Genomic DNA, 11,757 nt, shown 5'->3' with positions numbered 1-11,757 from the left:
TTTTTGGATGACACTGACATATTCTCTATCTCTTTACTGTGATCTGTCAATATACTGAATACAGACATACTGTGATCTCGCTGGAAACTGCGCTGGCACACACAGTCATTTGGATGCTGCCAGTAGCGTGAAAAATTACCCGTTCAAGCTCCAAACATCTAACAAACTGGCATGAAACTGGTGATTTATGTAGTTCAAATACAATTAGGGTATGTGTAGGAAAACGTTAGTATCACATAGCCATATCAACAGCATGAGCTAAAGGAGCATTATCTGGGGAGGCAGTCTGCAGGGAGGAGTTTTTGAGATGTTTATAGGAATTGTGCGATGGGTGCTGGTCTTGCTAATCTGGATTGCTAATGGTCTGTTCCTTCCTGTCAGATAGAGGGGTACAGGATATCACTCTCCCTGCAAGTCTCCTGAGTAATAACTACTTGAAGTGATGTTCATCCATGCAAGAAGAGCAGCGTTGCGACTGCCAGGTTTAGCTGGATGCTCAGGAGCGTCACCATGGAAACAATCTCCTTACTATAGACATGTTTACAACATTATGCTGTAAAGAATGTGAGGACATCAATCATAGGAGTCACATTCCTTTTATGTATGTTGCAGCTGTCATTCCAGTCTCCTTTCAGCCGACAATGAGCCAATGGTACAACTTTTAGTTGTTAAGCAGAGTCTGAAGGAACACACACCTACACACACACACACATTACCTTGAGACAGCTCTCAGAGGAAAGCAGTTGGAAGAAAACTACACAGATGGTCTCAAACTCTTAAATTTAAATCCTAATCAAAGACCTTTGAAAAAAAGAATAATCTTCCATATTAAGTATTGGCTCCATGTTGGCCAGTATTTGATCATATTGAGCTGTTTTTGCCTCTGTCACGCTAAACTCATCTCCCTCCAACAGAGAGAGTGAGAAAGACAGGAAGGATGGCAGTCAAGGCCTTGGTAGGACTTAACTCCCCTGCATCAAAGGCAAATATGCCCCTTCTTACTTTGTCCATTTAGCTGCTGGAGGGATTCGGGGCGTCTGTCTGGAGTGGGATTAGCAAGCTATTGTATCTCTGCTTTGAACCTCACTAGGTGGTGCCAGAGGGTCTGATCTAATGGAGCATTGCAAAGAGGTCTGCTACATTTTTTTTTTTTAAACCTTTTTTTTTTTTTTCTTCCTCCTTCCTTCTATTTACTCAGGGTAGGTTTGCAGGGCATGAGTGCACTTTCTAAGAACGCCCAGTTTCACGCCCACATACACAGTTACAAACAGTCACACCTGGGAGCAGTGGAGGACCAACCAACAGTTTCACAAGAGAAGGTGGCGATTAGATGCTCTGTCCTTCCTCCCCCCTCCCCCCATCCGGTTTATTTTTTGTTCCCCAAATGGTGCAGGTAGTTTAGACTGGCAGTCGTCCAGTTACCATCTGCAACCTGAGAGAGGAAAAAAACTCTTAAAATCTCTGTGATAAAGAACACAAAAAAAGGAGTTCAGGTTGTGCGTACTTTGGTGTTTTATTAATAAGGTCTGTACTCTCACCACAGTCATGTATTTTTCAGCATTTTTAGATGGGGATGGACTTACATCATGTCCAGGCAACCAACCTTGTGCATCTATTTTACAAGCCCAACTATTATTTGTTCTAATGAATTATTAATATTCAAAGGTGATTTGGATGGTAAATTGGATACCCGAAGGCTTAGATCTGTGCAGCTCTACCTCCCCTGCTTTAACTGGCTAATACAGTTAAAATACCTTTATTGATATAAGAAAATATAATGAAATCATGATACGGTGGGACAATAGTCATTACTGAAACTGCACAAAACTGCACAGAAGAAAAGATTGACTACTGAATACAAAGGCTTTTTTCTTTTTCATAAGTTCAGACAATCGCCATTTGATTTCAGCACAAAGACCCACAGCGCAAAGCAAATTGACTTTTCAGTTTTTAACTTTTGCAGGAGCAATGCTGTGTTTGGTCTTTTGTTCGGGCACCTTCAGAAAAGACAAACACGCACATCCATCCAGGCAGACGTTATAGTCGTGGAGCAGAGTTTTCCAGAGAGTCTTTTTCCCATAGATCAACACCATGGCGGTTACAGTGGTGTAGATGGATATGAACAAGAACGTGAGCACGATGGCGTTCTCGTGGTTCACCGATATCTGATAGTTAACGTACAGGTCGACCATGAGGAAGATCAGGAAGATGACCACCAGAGACAGAGCCATCCGGATCACCCTCAGCTGAGTGCCCAGCTTTGGGCAGTGGGCACCGTTGGTACTGGCTTTCATGTGGCGGAGATGGTTGGCAAGGTGGATGGAGATGGAGACGCAGCATTTTGTCGTGATCAAACCTGGCAGTACATCAGAAAGGAGCAGATAGATGACCTCATAAATCTTTCCAGGGTAAGTGTCGGGTATTAAAACCCCACAGTCTTGGTTCACTTGGGTGTAGTTGTCTTCGTGAAACACCGCGAGCATTGGCATACAGGTGCTCAAACCACAAAGAGGGATGACAAAAACAGCTAAGGTCACATGCTTGAGGATGGTAGTTTGGATCTGTGTGTAGCAATGATTGGGTGTGCTCACCAGCTTGGTGCTGTAGTAGAAGGTGAGAAAGGTGGTGTCCCACATGATGGTGAACTTGAGGCTGAAGACCACCAGTAGCATGAGCGTGTACTGCAAATGGACAATGTGACACCCTTTGTCCATCTCATCCATGGTCATCCAGAAGTAACAGACCACGTGGTGAAATATGTCCGCCGCCGACAGAGCCACGATGATGGTCTCAGAGGCGCTCCACTGTTTTTTCTCCCTGTAGTTCCGCAGACTCATCAAGAAGATGTAGAGGTTGAAGAATACGGACGTGACAGACAACAGACCTGTCATTACCCAGATGGCCACTTTATTTGCCCCTAACATATTTAGCCCAAACACATCTGCAGTGTAAACCTTTATGAGAATAACTTAATCCTTATACCTCTGTGTACCACTCAGCAGTCTGTGTGGGGATTCTTAAGTGTTTTGTTTTTGCTGTGTTCAAAGAGATGACAAGTCAGCAAGAATTATGCACACATACTCCAAGCCAGACGAGCCTTCATTTCTTCCACAGAATGGAATCAGTCACAGTTTGTCACTGGGCCTATAGGGAAAAGACTCACATTTAGTTTTTGGAATACATAAAGTGAATTCAAACAAGCTCAGTTAAAATCCTCTATAATGGTTAAAATACATGTGAAATCTGCATTTATCTGGTCATATGCATAAAGAAGTAAAGTTCAGGTGAGATAAGAGTGTTAGAGCAATTAGGTTAAAAAAAAAAATTCAATTTTTTTTTACCTCTGATAAAGGTTCCTTAGAGTTGAGACTTTCTATCAGTCCGAATCCTCAATGTTCCTTACATTCAGTTTGCTTTCAGGAAGAAACAAGATGTTGTCTGGTTTAATACCTTTGCAGCTACAGCTGAAGAATTATTTGTTTTGTTTTATTTATCCGAGTGTTAATCCTTGCCAGGAGTTGTCTGCAGGACGCACACGGCAAGGTGAAGTCCTTGGATTTAAGAGTTCCTTGTATGGGATTATATATAGGAATTAGAAATGATTTGCATCAGTTAAGACCACAGGTAGTGGTCGCGCTGTATTTGCATTGACATATGGGGGGGGGGGGGGGGGGGGGGGGGGCAGGATATGCGCTCATCATGAATATCCGAGGACTTTACTGTATGTTGATCAGTGCACCATGGCAGATCCGCCAAATCCTCAATTTACCGGACTCTGCATGCAAATGGTTATTCATGTAGCTCAGCCACATATTTACAAACACCAAACCATAGGCATACACACACATACACACACACATACACACACACACCTATTTACCTGATAAGAAAAGCAAATAACCTTTGAGTCACCTTCAGGAGCAGCCTTGTTAATGCAATATCTTATCGCTGAAGTTTGTGCTGTAGGGGGGGACACTGACTTTGTAGAAAGACTTTCAACAAGATGTTCAGTTAAATGATATTTCAGTCTATATTTCATTTCGATTTCTTGTTGCTTGTTTTACAGTGAGTCAGAAGAAGCTAGATCCTGTTACATATGCGGTTATTATCATCCACATTTTTCCTCATGAATAGTACCTTAGTTAAATATATTACATAACTGAATGGCTAATCACATACCAGACAATCCTGAGAAAAAGCATACCCTGCCATTCTGCACAGTAAAATAAAATGCTCTTTTTATGCAAATGTGGTTGAATCTTGACGTGAAAGTACACCCTGCAGTGGGAGTCACAAAGTCACTAACTCAAACAGTGCAGTGGTAAAGAGTAAACATGTTTTTGTGATGTGTGTGCGTGCGTGTGTGTGCATGTGTGTGTACAAGTGAGGGAGGGGCTGCTGGCTACATTTTCAAGAAAACCTAAAATGTCAAAATGTGAAAGTCTAATTTGGGTTTTTTGGTTTGTTTGCTTGTTTTTTATGATTATTTGAAACACTGTTTACAGAAAAAAATGCCAAGCTTTTACAAGCCTTGAGGGGGTCCTGGGTACAATTTATTGCTGAGGGCCCACCAACACTCACTACTTCCTACAGCTGTCATTAATTCAATATATATGTTCAGATATGGGATCAGACTGATAGAGGGCCCGGAGAGAGGTGGAGCAGAGTGCTGACTGCCTACTGAAAGTGGCAACTGTGGATTAGTGCTTCAAATATTAGTCAATACACTAATAACTAGTTTACTGGTTGCTTTGCAAAAAACTGGAGAAACACACAACAAAAACAAGACAATTTTGCACCGCTTTGTTTTGCAAATGAAATTGGCCAGAAGGAATACGCACAGAAGAGGATCAGAGACGGCTTGTCTGACACTGTTTATGCGCTTCCATCAGAATTTTAGATTTTGATTAAGCTACACCAGAGTGACTTGTTTTGCATCGTCTTCATTTTTAATGCAGACTCCTAACCCTTAAACATAAATCATTTGCATTTGGATATCTGTCTGTAAAGATACAGTAGTTTACTCTGCCTGTCTGGGTTTTTATTGTAGCTGATTTTGCATGTCAAAACACAACGTCTGATTTCATTACGATGGTTCCAGAATTAAACTAAATTAGATCTTTTCCAGTCAGATAAGCATTGTTACACTCTGCATCCTCTGGTTCAAATGTTATTCTATTTACTATTGTGAAACCAGATATCATCATGCAGTAAATTATGGAACCCTGACACAAAAATGTGAATGATATAAACCATAAATAAGATTTGATGGTACTCTTCTCATTGATTTTCCAGTTTTAAAAAAAAAGATTTATTGCACATATTTTAAAAAGTGATAAACTGATTGAGCTACTTATGCATCATAGAAAAAAAAGCACCAAAAATAAAAATACAAGCCATCTGCTATATACATTTTACATACATTATACTGAGTCACTAATGGCTTAGATTATGAGAACCATTGTTTTTCATACCATAGCAATGATACATTATGCTACAGTGCATCATGAAAGTCAGCCAGCTGTATATTTTATGTTTGCTGAAGAGCTGAGGTAAGATTTTACGAGTCTCCAGTAGTCTTATACCAGCACTCTGCTATTAACATGCCATTATTCTCCAGTTAAATACATTACAATGCACCTGTGCACAGTTTGTCACATAGATACTGTGCAGACAGTATTCTTTACAATATGTTTTATACTGAAAGTGAATAAAAATGTCCCTTCTTTAGAGTTTTGTACTTGAAGTAAACAGTCTATGAGGAGTATCTGTATTATTTACACTGGGTATCCATATCGGTGGTCATATTGGAGTGGAGGTTTGTCCCCTGCAGTGGTTCCTGTGTTGTTCCCGCCTGTGTAGATGACTCCGTGGCCAGATTCACTGATGCTGGGCAGGTGGTTCCTCACTGAGCTGTATTCCACCCCGGGGTGGGTGCGGTAGCCCACCACTGAGCGGAAGCTGGAGTTTCTGCTGGAGGGTCGGCTCTCAGGGGCCGGGACGTCCTCCCTGAGGAAACAGGTCACACTGGTTTAGTCAGTTAATCCTTAGAATATTTCATGAATGTTTAAAATGCTCCCCAGCTCTGACACAGTACCTTATTTCATTTGCAACCTCCTTCTCATACCGCCGCTTGTGACAGCAGCAGATCAGGAGCCAGATGAGGAGCAGGAGCAGCAGCAGCAGAAGCAGAGCACCTATCACCGCCCCAACTATGACACCCACTTTATTGGTAGCTGGAAGAGAGGACATGCTGCTTATAGATCAAACAAGTAAAGCTCTCCTTCTTTAAAGAACTAAATACCTGTAACATGTGGTTTACACATGATTATGGCATTACAAAGTGGAACAGGAAAATAAACATGTTCCTTTAGGATATACAGTGTTATGTGCTTAAGAGTAAATTTAGAAAAGATTATATCATAGACTTACGGTTGTATGCATGCAGTGCATATTTACACTGTGCTTTGCCGACAGCATTTTTTACCTCACACAAGTAACTTCCAACATAGCTGTCTGTATGGTTCTTGATCAAAAGCTCCCCAGTTTGTGCGTCTTAAAGAAAGAAGAGAACATTCAGAATGTGCATATTGTGAGAATACACCATGCTCACTGTGTATGTCTAGTCATAGAAAGGCCCTTTTGTCTGCCTTACCTTGGGTTGCAGTGGACGGCATTGAACCTCCGCTTTCTTTTCTCCACATATAACTAAGAGGAGTGGATCCCTGAGAGGATTTGCAACGGAGTGAGACGGTGCCGCCTTTCTCCTCCGCGCCTTCCACCCAACACTTTGGCACCGATGGGGGCACTGATAAAAGAATATAAATATAAATAAACAGCAGGCATGAAAAATGTTATCAGAGTAATGCTTCAATGCTTTGATTCATCACAGAAGGGTTAAAGGTGTGAAAGAGGTATGAATACAAAGAAAGGTGTCATCGCTGACTGAGAGGAAGGGAAACAGGAAAAGGGACTTGATAAATTCCAAGTGAGTTACAACAACATTTTAAGGAAGTCAGAGAAGGAAATGAACAGGTAAAACCAGTTGAAAGGAATTCATCCTTACCCATCACCACAAGTGTGACTTTTCGCATGTCGACACCTGGCGCCTTCTTGACTTTGCACTGGTAGGTGGCTGTGTCTGAGAGTTTCACATCAGAGAGAGAGATGGAAGCGTCTCCCTGCTTGGGTTCTGCTATGAATTTGAGCCTTTTGGAGATGCTGGCGTCACCGTAGTGGTGTATCTGGCCCCCTGTGTATGATAAGATCTGAGATGCAAACATTGTGTTGAGTGATGACACCACCTCAAGCAGGTTTTTCCACTGACATAGCTTAAAGGTAAAATATCGGTCCCTGAATGTGTGCCGTGTTTTTACTCCAACCTCCCAGAGTTTTTTTTTTTTTATTACTTCCCCTCTGTTGTCAAACATTAACCCACCAGTTTATCTTTCTGTGTCATGTCCGGGCTGACGTTAGACCATTCAATGTCCAGTTCTCCAGTGTCTTGGGGGCTGGGAGTGTAGGTGCATCCTAGTGTGACTGTATCACCCAGGGGCTTCTGGATGGTCTGTGGCCCCGAAGATGTCACCTGCATCGCCTCTGTCACGTGTGATGTGTCAGAAAAAATGTTAGTCTCATAATATACAGCTCCTCCTCCTTCTAGTTTTCATAATCATCTAGTGTTGCCGAAGGACAAACAAAAAAAAAAGACTGAAAAAAAAACAGAATTTCCCTCTCAAATGCATTAATATTTTCTTCACTTAATGGCATTCAAGCTCTGGGCCTGTGCTCCTAAACAGAGCAGAGTAAGAGTGCTGATCTGAAACTAACTGGTCTCTTAAGTCTAACTGAGGATTTGACGGTTTGCAGTTGTAATAAAATTAAAAAGCAGTATTTCTGGTGAAAATGAATAACATATTAATTTAAAACTCTCTCAGCTCATTAACTGTCAGAAACATTTTTGGTAAACGATCAAAACTAAATGAACCAATGAAGTTGACTTGGTGCAGTTAAAAGCTGAGTTGTGTTCAAACGGACACATTCACCCTACTGACTCACTGTTTATAGCCATGGATTTCAATTATTGCTGATAGCTTGACATTTATAGAAAGAACTCAGTGCTTATCATCATTGTGTGGCAACACATTTCAACAGGTCAAGTTATTTGTTTTAGTAATGTCACTCAGCTTCTTTTCATTATTTTCCCCCTCTACATGGTTAACCTAAACTAAACATCTTAATGGACCGTGTTGATAAACCAAATCAGCCTCACTTTTGATACCACTCACCATTAAATTCACTAGAGCACTCTGAAAAGATTTCAATGCCATAACAACGAAATGAAGTATGTCAGATGTATTTATAAAAGCGTGTTAATGGCAGATGGGATAAAGGGAGTCGGGGAAAAAAAGACCAAATTAGTCAGTCAAATGTTTACACTGTGAAAACCCCCTTTGGCAAAATGCTGTGATCTAAGGAAGACGTGTTTTTCATGTGGAGAGGCGGCTAAGTTGCCAGTGAACACAGTCACTAAGCTTGTTACAAAGAGCTGCAAATATTCAAATCCTGTGCACCTACTCATTGGCCTTAGACTCATATAACACTTCTCAGTCTACCACTGGGAATCTTGAACTTAAAGAATCAAACATCTTAACACCGAGCAATAAACTATTGGTCTAATGAGGTGGTGCAACATTAAGATCTGAAGTCTCGGGAGGTTTTTGTGAACCGTGATAATAGTTTTGCATACGTTCTGTATGTATGCTGTTTACTTCCGCTCGGCTGCTCTGGTGCCTTTAATTTCACCCCTGTTTTTATGTTGTTCATATATTAAAATAGACAACTTGGAGGCCTGAGACTAATTTCTCCACTGGGGACAATAAAATCTCTTAGAGTCTTACTTTACAAATGTAAATAGCAGTTTGACCCTTGGTGCCGGGAGAATGCAGGGTACTTATCTGACACCCGCATTATACAGTATACACATGGTTCAGTGAACATCTACAATGCAATCCACCCAGTGGTATGACTGTTAGATTATCTGCTTAGAGTATGTGAGGCTGGCTGGTATGCATGGATCACAGATCAGACCAGTACAGCCAAAAAAATGGAATGATCAAAATGTATATGGGTGAAAGTCAACACCTGTTATGTTTGTGGATACATGTTCTGTAGTTTCCATTCATTGTATAAATACTCATGCCTAACTGAAAGTGTTGTTTGAAAGAAGAAGTGCCCTCAGGAGTTTAAAAAAAGAATAAAAGGCAGACTCACCTGTCTTCAGCTGAAATGTTACCAGAAACAGCACAAGCAGCTTTAGCCCCATGCTTATGAATACAGGCTCCATTAAAAACCTGAAAGCAGCACAAAGTGAAGAATTTATTCTAAGAATGTGTTTTCACTGACATTCTTGCATATTTGAAAGTATTTGTATTTTGTCTGACTAATTTAATTTCATGGAAGTAAAAACATCTCTGCTTGGTGAGGCTGTCATCTGCCTCACCAATGACACAGCTGTCTCAAATGTAACATGTGCCTTTTATTGGAAGTATTATAATTACTGCCTGGTCTGCTCTTAAAAAATTGCCTCTTTTAACAACAGTTAAGGGCCAGACTGAATTTGAATATCAATGGAAATCAACCACAAGAAAGAAAAACTGTTTCTTTCTTAAGTACACACCACTAAGAAAATGAAAGGGAGTACTGTTGAAAGGCATAAAAGGGAAAAAGTAATAGCTCTAACATACCTGAAAGTGAAGAAGTAATCCAAAGGAAAAGTATGTCCTTTAAATGTCTGGCTGTGTGTCACTACTGGTGAAGCTTGCTTATTTTGTTCTCAGGTGAAACTCAGCAGCAGTAACTGTGGCCACACCCTCTCTGTTCATAGTACATACGTTGGCCACTCCTATACTCGGTAACGTTCAATATCAAGTGAAAAGTTTTGGTTTTGTAAACATGTTTTTAGAAGTTGGAAATGTGTTCAATTGTTTAACATGTTCACAATAAGATCCAGAAATCAGAAAAAGAGTTTTGTCAGTCTTTCTGTCAGTATTTGTTGTCAAATACTGGGCAGTGGCTGATGACAGCGATTAATGATTACCTGCCACTTCAGGTTCAGCCACTATGTTGCTGCACTGGTAAGCATGCTGGTCAACATATCTAGCACCTGCCAAGTTTTTTCATATGATAATAATTTGAAAATCATTACCTCCTGTGTGGAATTTGACCAAAACAAAATGGTTTCCTGTTTGCTAGACAGCAGTTGTACATGTAAATTGTCTTTTTCTTTTATTGAAATACTGAGATTTTGTTTGTAGTATGTAATCTTCAGAATAACTAAACAATGATGTAACTGTGAATTGTTAAATGTATCCCAGCCCTTCCCTGTCACACCCTCCTGACACACCCGTCAGACAGTTTGTGCTCAATGGAACATGTTGATTTGTGCCTCAGTGCCAAGAATGACAAAGATGCAAACCACAGTGCAACTACTGCAGTGCCCACATTGTAAATAAAGCTTTTATTAGATGATTAAACTAATCAGTGGAAGCACAAATTGTCTGAGTTATGTGAACCTGCTAACAATGGCACCACTTCTCATCAGCTATGAGTGATTTACCAAAAAATGGAGAATTTTGATTTGCAGATAAGCAGCTCCAGATGAGTGGTTGTTGTAATTTATATAATCTGTTTTAAAGTACCAAAGCTCACTGTGGCCGATGATCCAAAAATGAATGACATTTTCATTGAAGTTGGATGGGGTGGTGAAATGATTCAGTATCGATTGTGTGAGTGCGTACAGTATGTGATGTGAGCGCGGAGCATGACGTTAGCCATTAGGAAACTTAAGTGCTGGCTTAATGCGATCCTGCCATTAATGTTCATTAAGCAGATGAACAAATCAGTAATGCTCAGTCTGAAACATGATCAGAGAGCAAATTTGAAACCAGAACTAACTACCTTCTCTTGTTTTTGCACGCTGTGTGTTTGCAAGCTGTATACCTGCGCTTCATGCAGGGTGAATGAGTGACACCGCATCAATAAATCTGTATGTGAGTGTGTTCAGGAGTGATCCTGCAAATGTCAGGGCGTGTGTGAGGTTGTGCTGTACGGCTGCTTTACCAGCAGGTGGTTAATTGCCCGGCTCCCTCCCTGTGGTGTAAGAGGAGGTTCTGGCGCCGGAGCTCTGCGCCGAACAGACTGTGTGATAGGACGAGGCGGGTCCAAACAGACAGTACTGGGACACTGCACAAGACCACCTCTGCAGGAAAGAGAGTGTGAACAAGCATGATGAACACATTTGTGATCACTGACCTCAATCTGCTTAACTTGTTGCACACACCCTTTATTTCACCCAATGATTTCCTAATTATCTTACTAAACTTGGTAGATGAGAGGTGGCCAAACTCCAGATTTGTCTTGTATTGGCTGTAGACTTGTGATATCCAACATCTATCCTACCAGATTTGGCAAAGGTAGCCTAATCACACCACAGGGTAGCAAACAAACCACCTTGACAGATGTCCAAATTACAAGTAAACAGCCTAGCAGGGGAGGCAAACAAATGACCAAAGCAGGGAGGGGAGAGGCTACAGAAATGTAGGGCTTGCCAGCAGCCATACTGAAATAGCACAACAGCGTGAGTCACGGTGTGTCAATGTCAGTGAGCCAGTTAGGCACATATATTCGTCTTTTTAAGGTGGAACGCCACTGGGACAGGGATGGCGCTTCTGCCAGAGGGAGGCAGTCACTCAGACC

At 41.2% G+C, this 11,757-nt stretch overlaps 2 protein-coding genes across 2 annotated transcripts; both read right to left on the bottom strand.

Moving 5' to 3' along the window:
* Positions 1–1,943: 1,943 nt before the first annotated feature.
* On the bottom strand, positions 1,944–2,924 carry LOC133978836 (uncharacterized). Its single transcript, XM_062417174.1, has one exon. The coding sequence runs from the start codon at positions 2,922–2,924 to the stop codon at positions 1,944–1,946; it is 981 nt and encodes a 326-aa protein (XP_062273158.1).
* Positions 2,925–5,352: 2,428 nt separating this feature from the next.
* On the bottom strand, positions 5,353–9,845 carry vsig8b (V-set and immunoglobulin domain containing 8b). Its single transcript, XM_062417016.1, has 8 exons — positions 9,747–9,845; positions 9,274–9,353; positions 7,439–7,599; positions 7,067–7,268; positions 6,656–6,808; positions 6,433–6,555; positions 6,098–6,236; positions 5,353–6,009 (listed from the first exon to the last, which is right to left on the bottom strand). Exons 2-8 carry the CDS (start codon positions 9,344–9,346, stop codon positions 5,778–5,780), a joined length of 1,083 nt encoding a protein of 360 aa, XP_062273000.1. The 5' UTR covers positions 9,347–9,353; positions 9,747–9,845; the 3' UTR covers positions 5,353–5,777.
* Between the last annotated feature and the right edge of the window lie 1,912 nt (positions 9,846–11,757).

This window comes from Scomber scombrus, chromosome 4, assembly GCF_963691925.1.
Source record: "Scomber scombrus chromosome 4, fScoSco1.1, whole genome shotgun sequence".
Lineage (NCBI taxonomy): Eukaryota > Metazoa > Chordata > Actinopteri > Scombriformes > Scombridae > Scomber > Scomber scombrus.
Note: the sequence above shows the minus strand (reverse complement) of the source record. Positions and strands in the feature narration are given on the sequence as shown.

Bases quoted from the DNA above. Each gene is read 5' to 3' on its own strand.
- LOC133978836 (XM_062417174.1), bottom strand. From the start codon at position 2,924: ATGTTAGGGGCAAATAAAGTGGCCATCTGGGTAATGACAGGTCTGTTG.
- vsig8b (XM_062417016.1), bottom strand. From the start codon at position 9,346: ATGGAGCCTGTATTCATAAGCATGGGGCTAAAGCTGCTTGTGCTGTTT. The intron at 7,269-7,438 runs GTGGGTTAATGT...TTTGCATCTCAG, and splicing joins TGACACAGAAAGATAAACTG to ATCTTATCATACACAGGGGG. The intron at 6,809-7,066 runs GTAAGGATGAAT...TTCTTTTATCAG, and splicing joins AGTCACACTTGTGGTGATGG to TGCCCCCATCGGTGCCAAAG.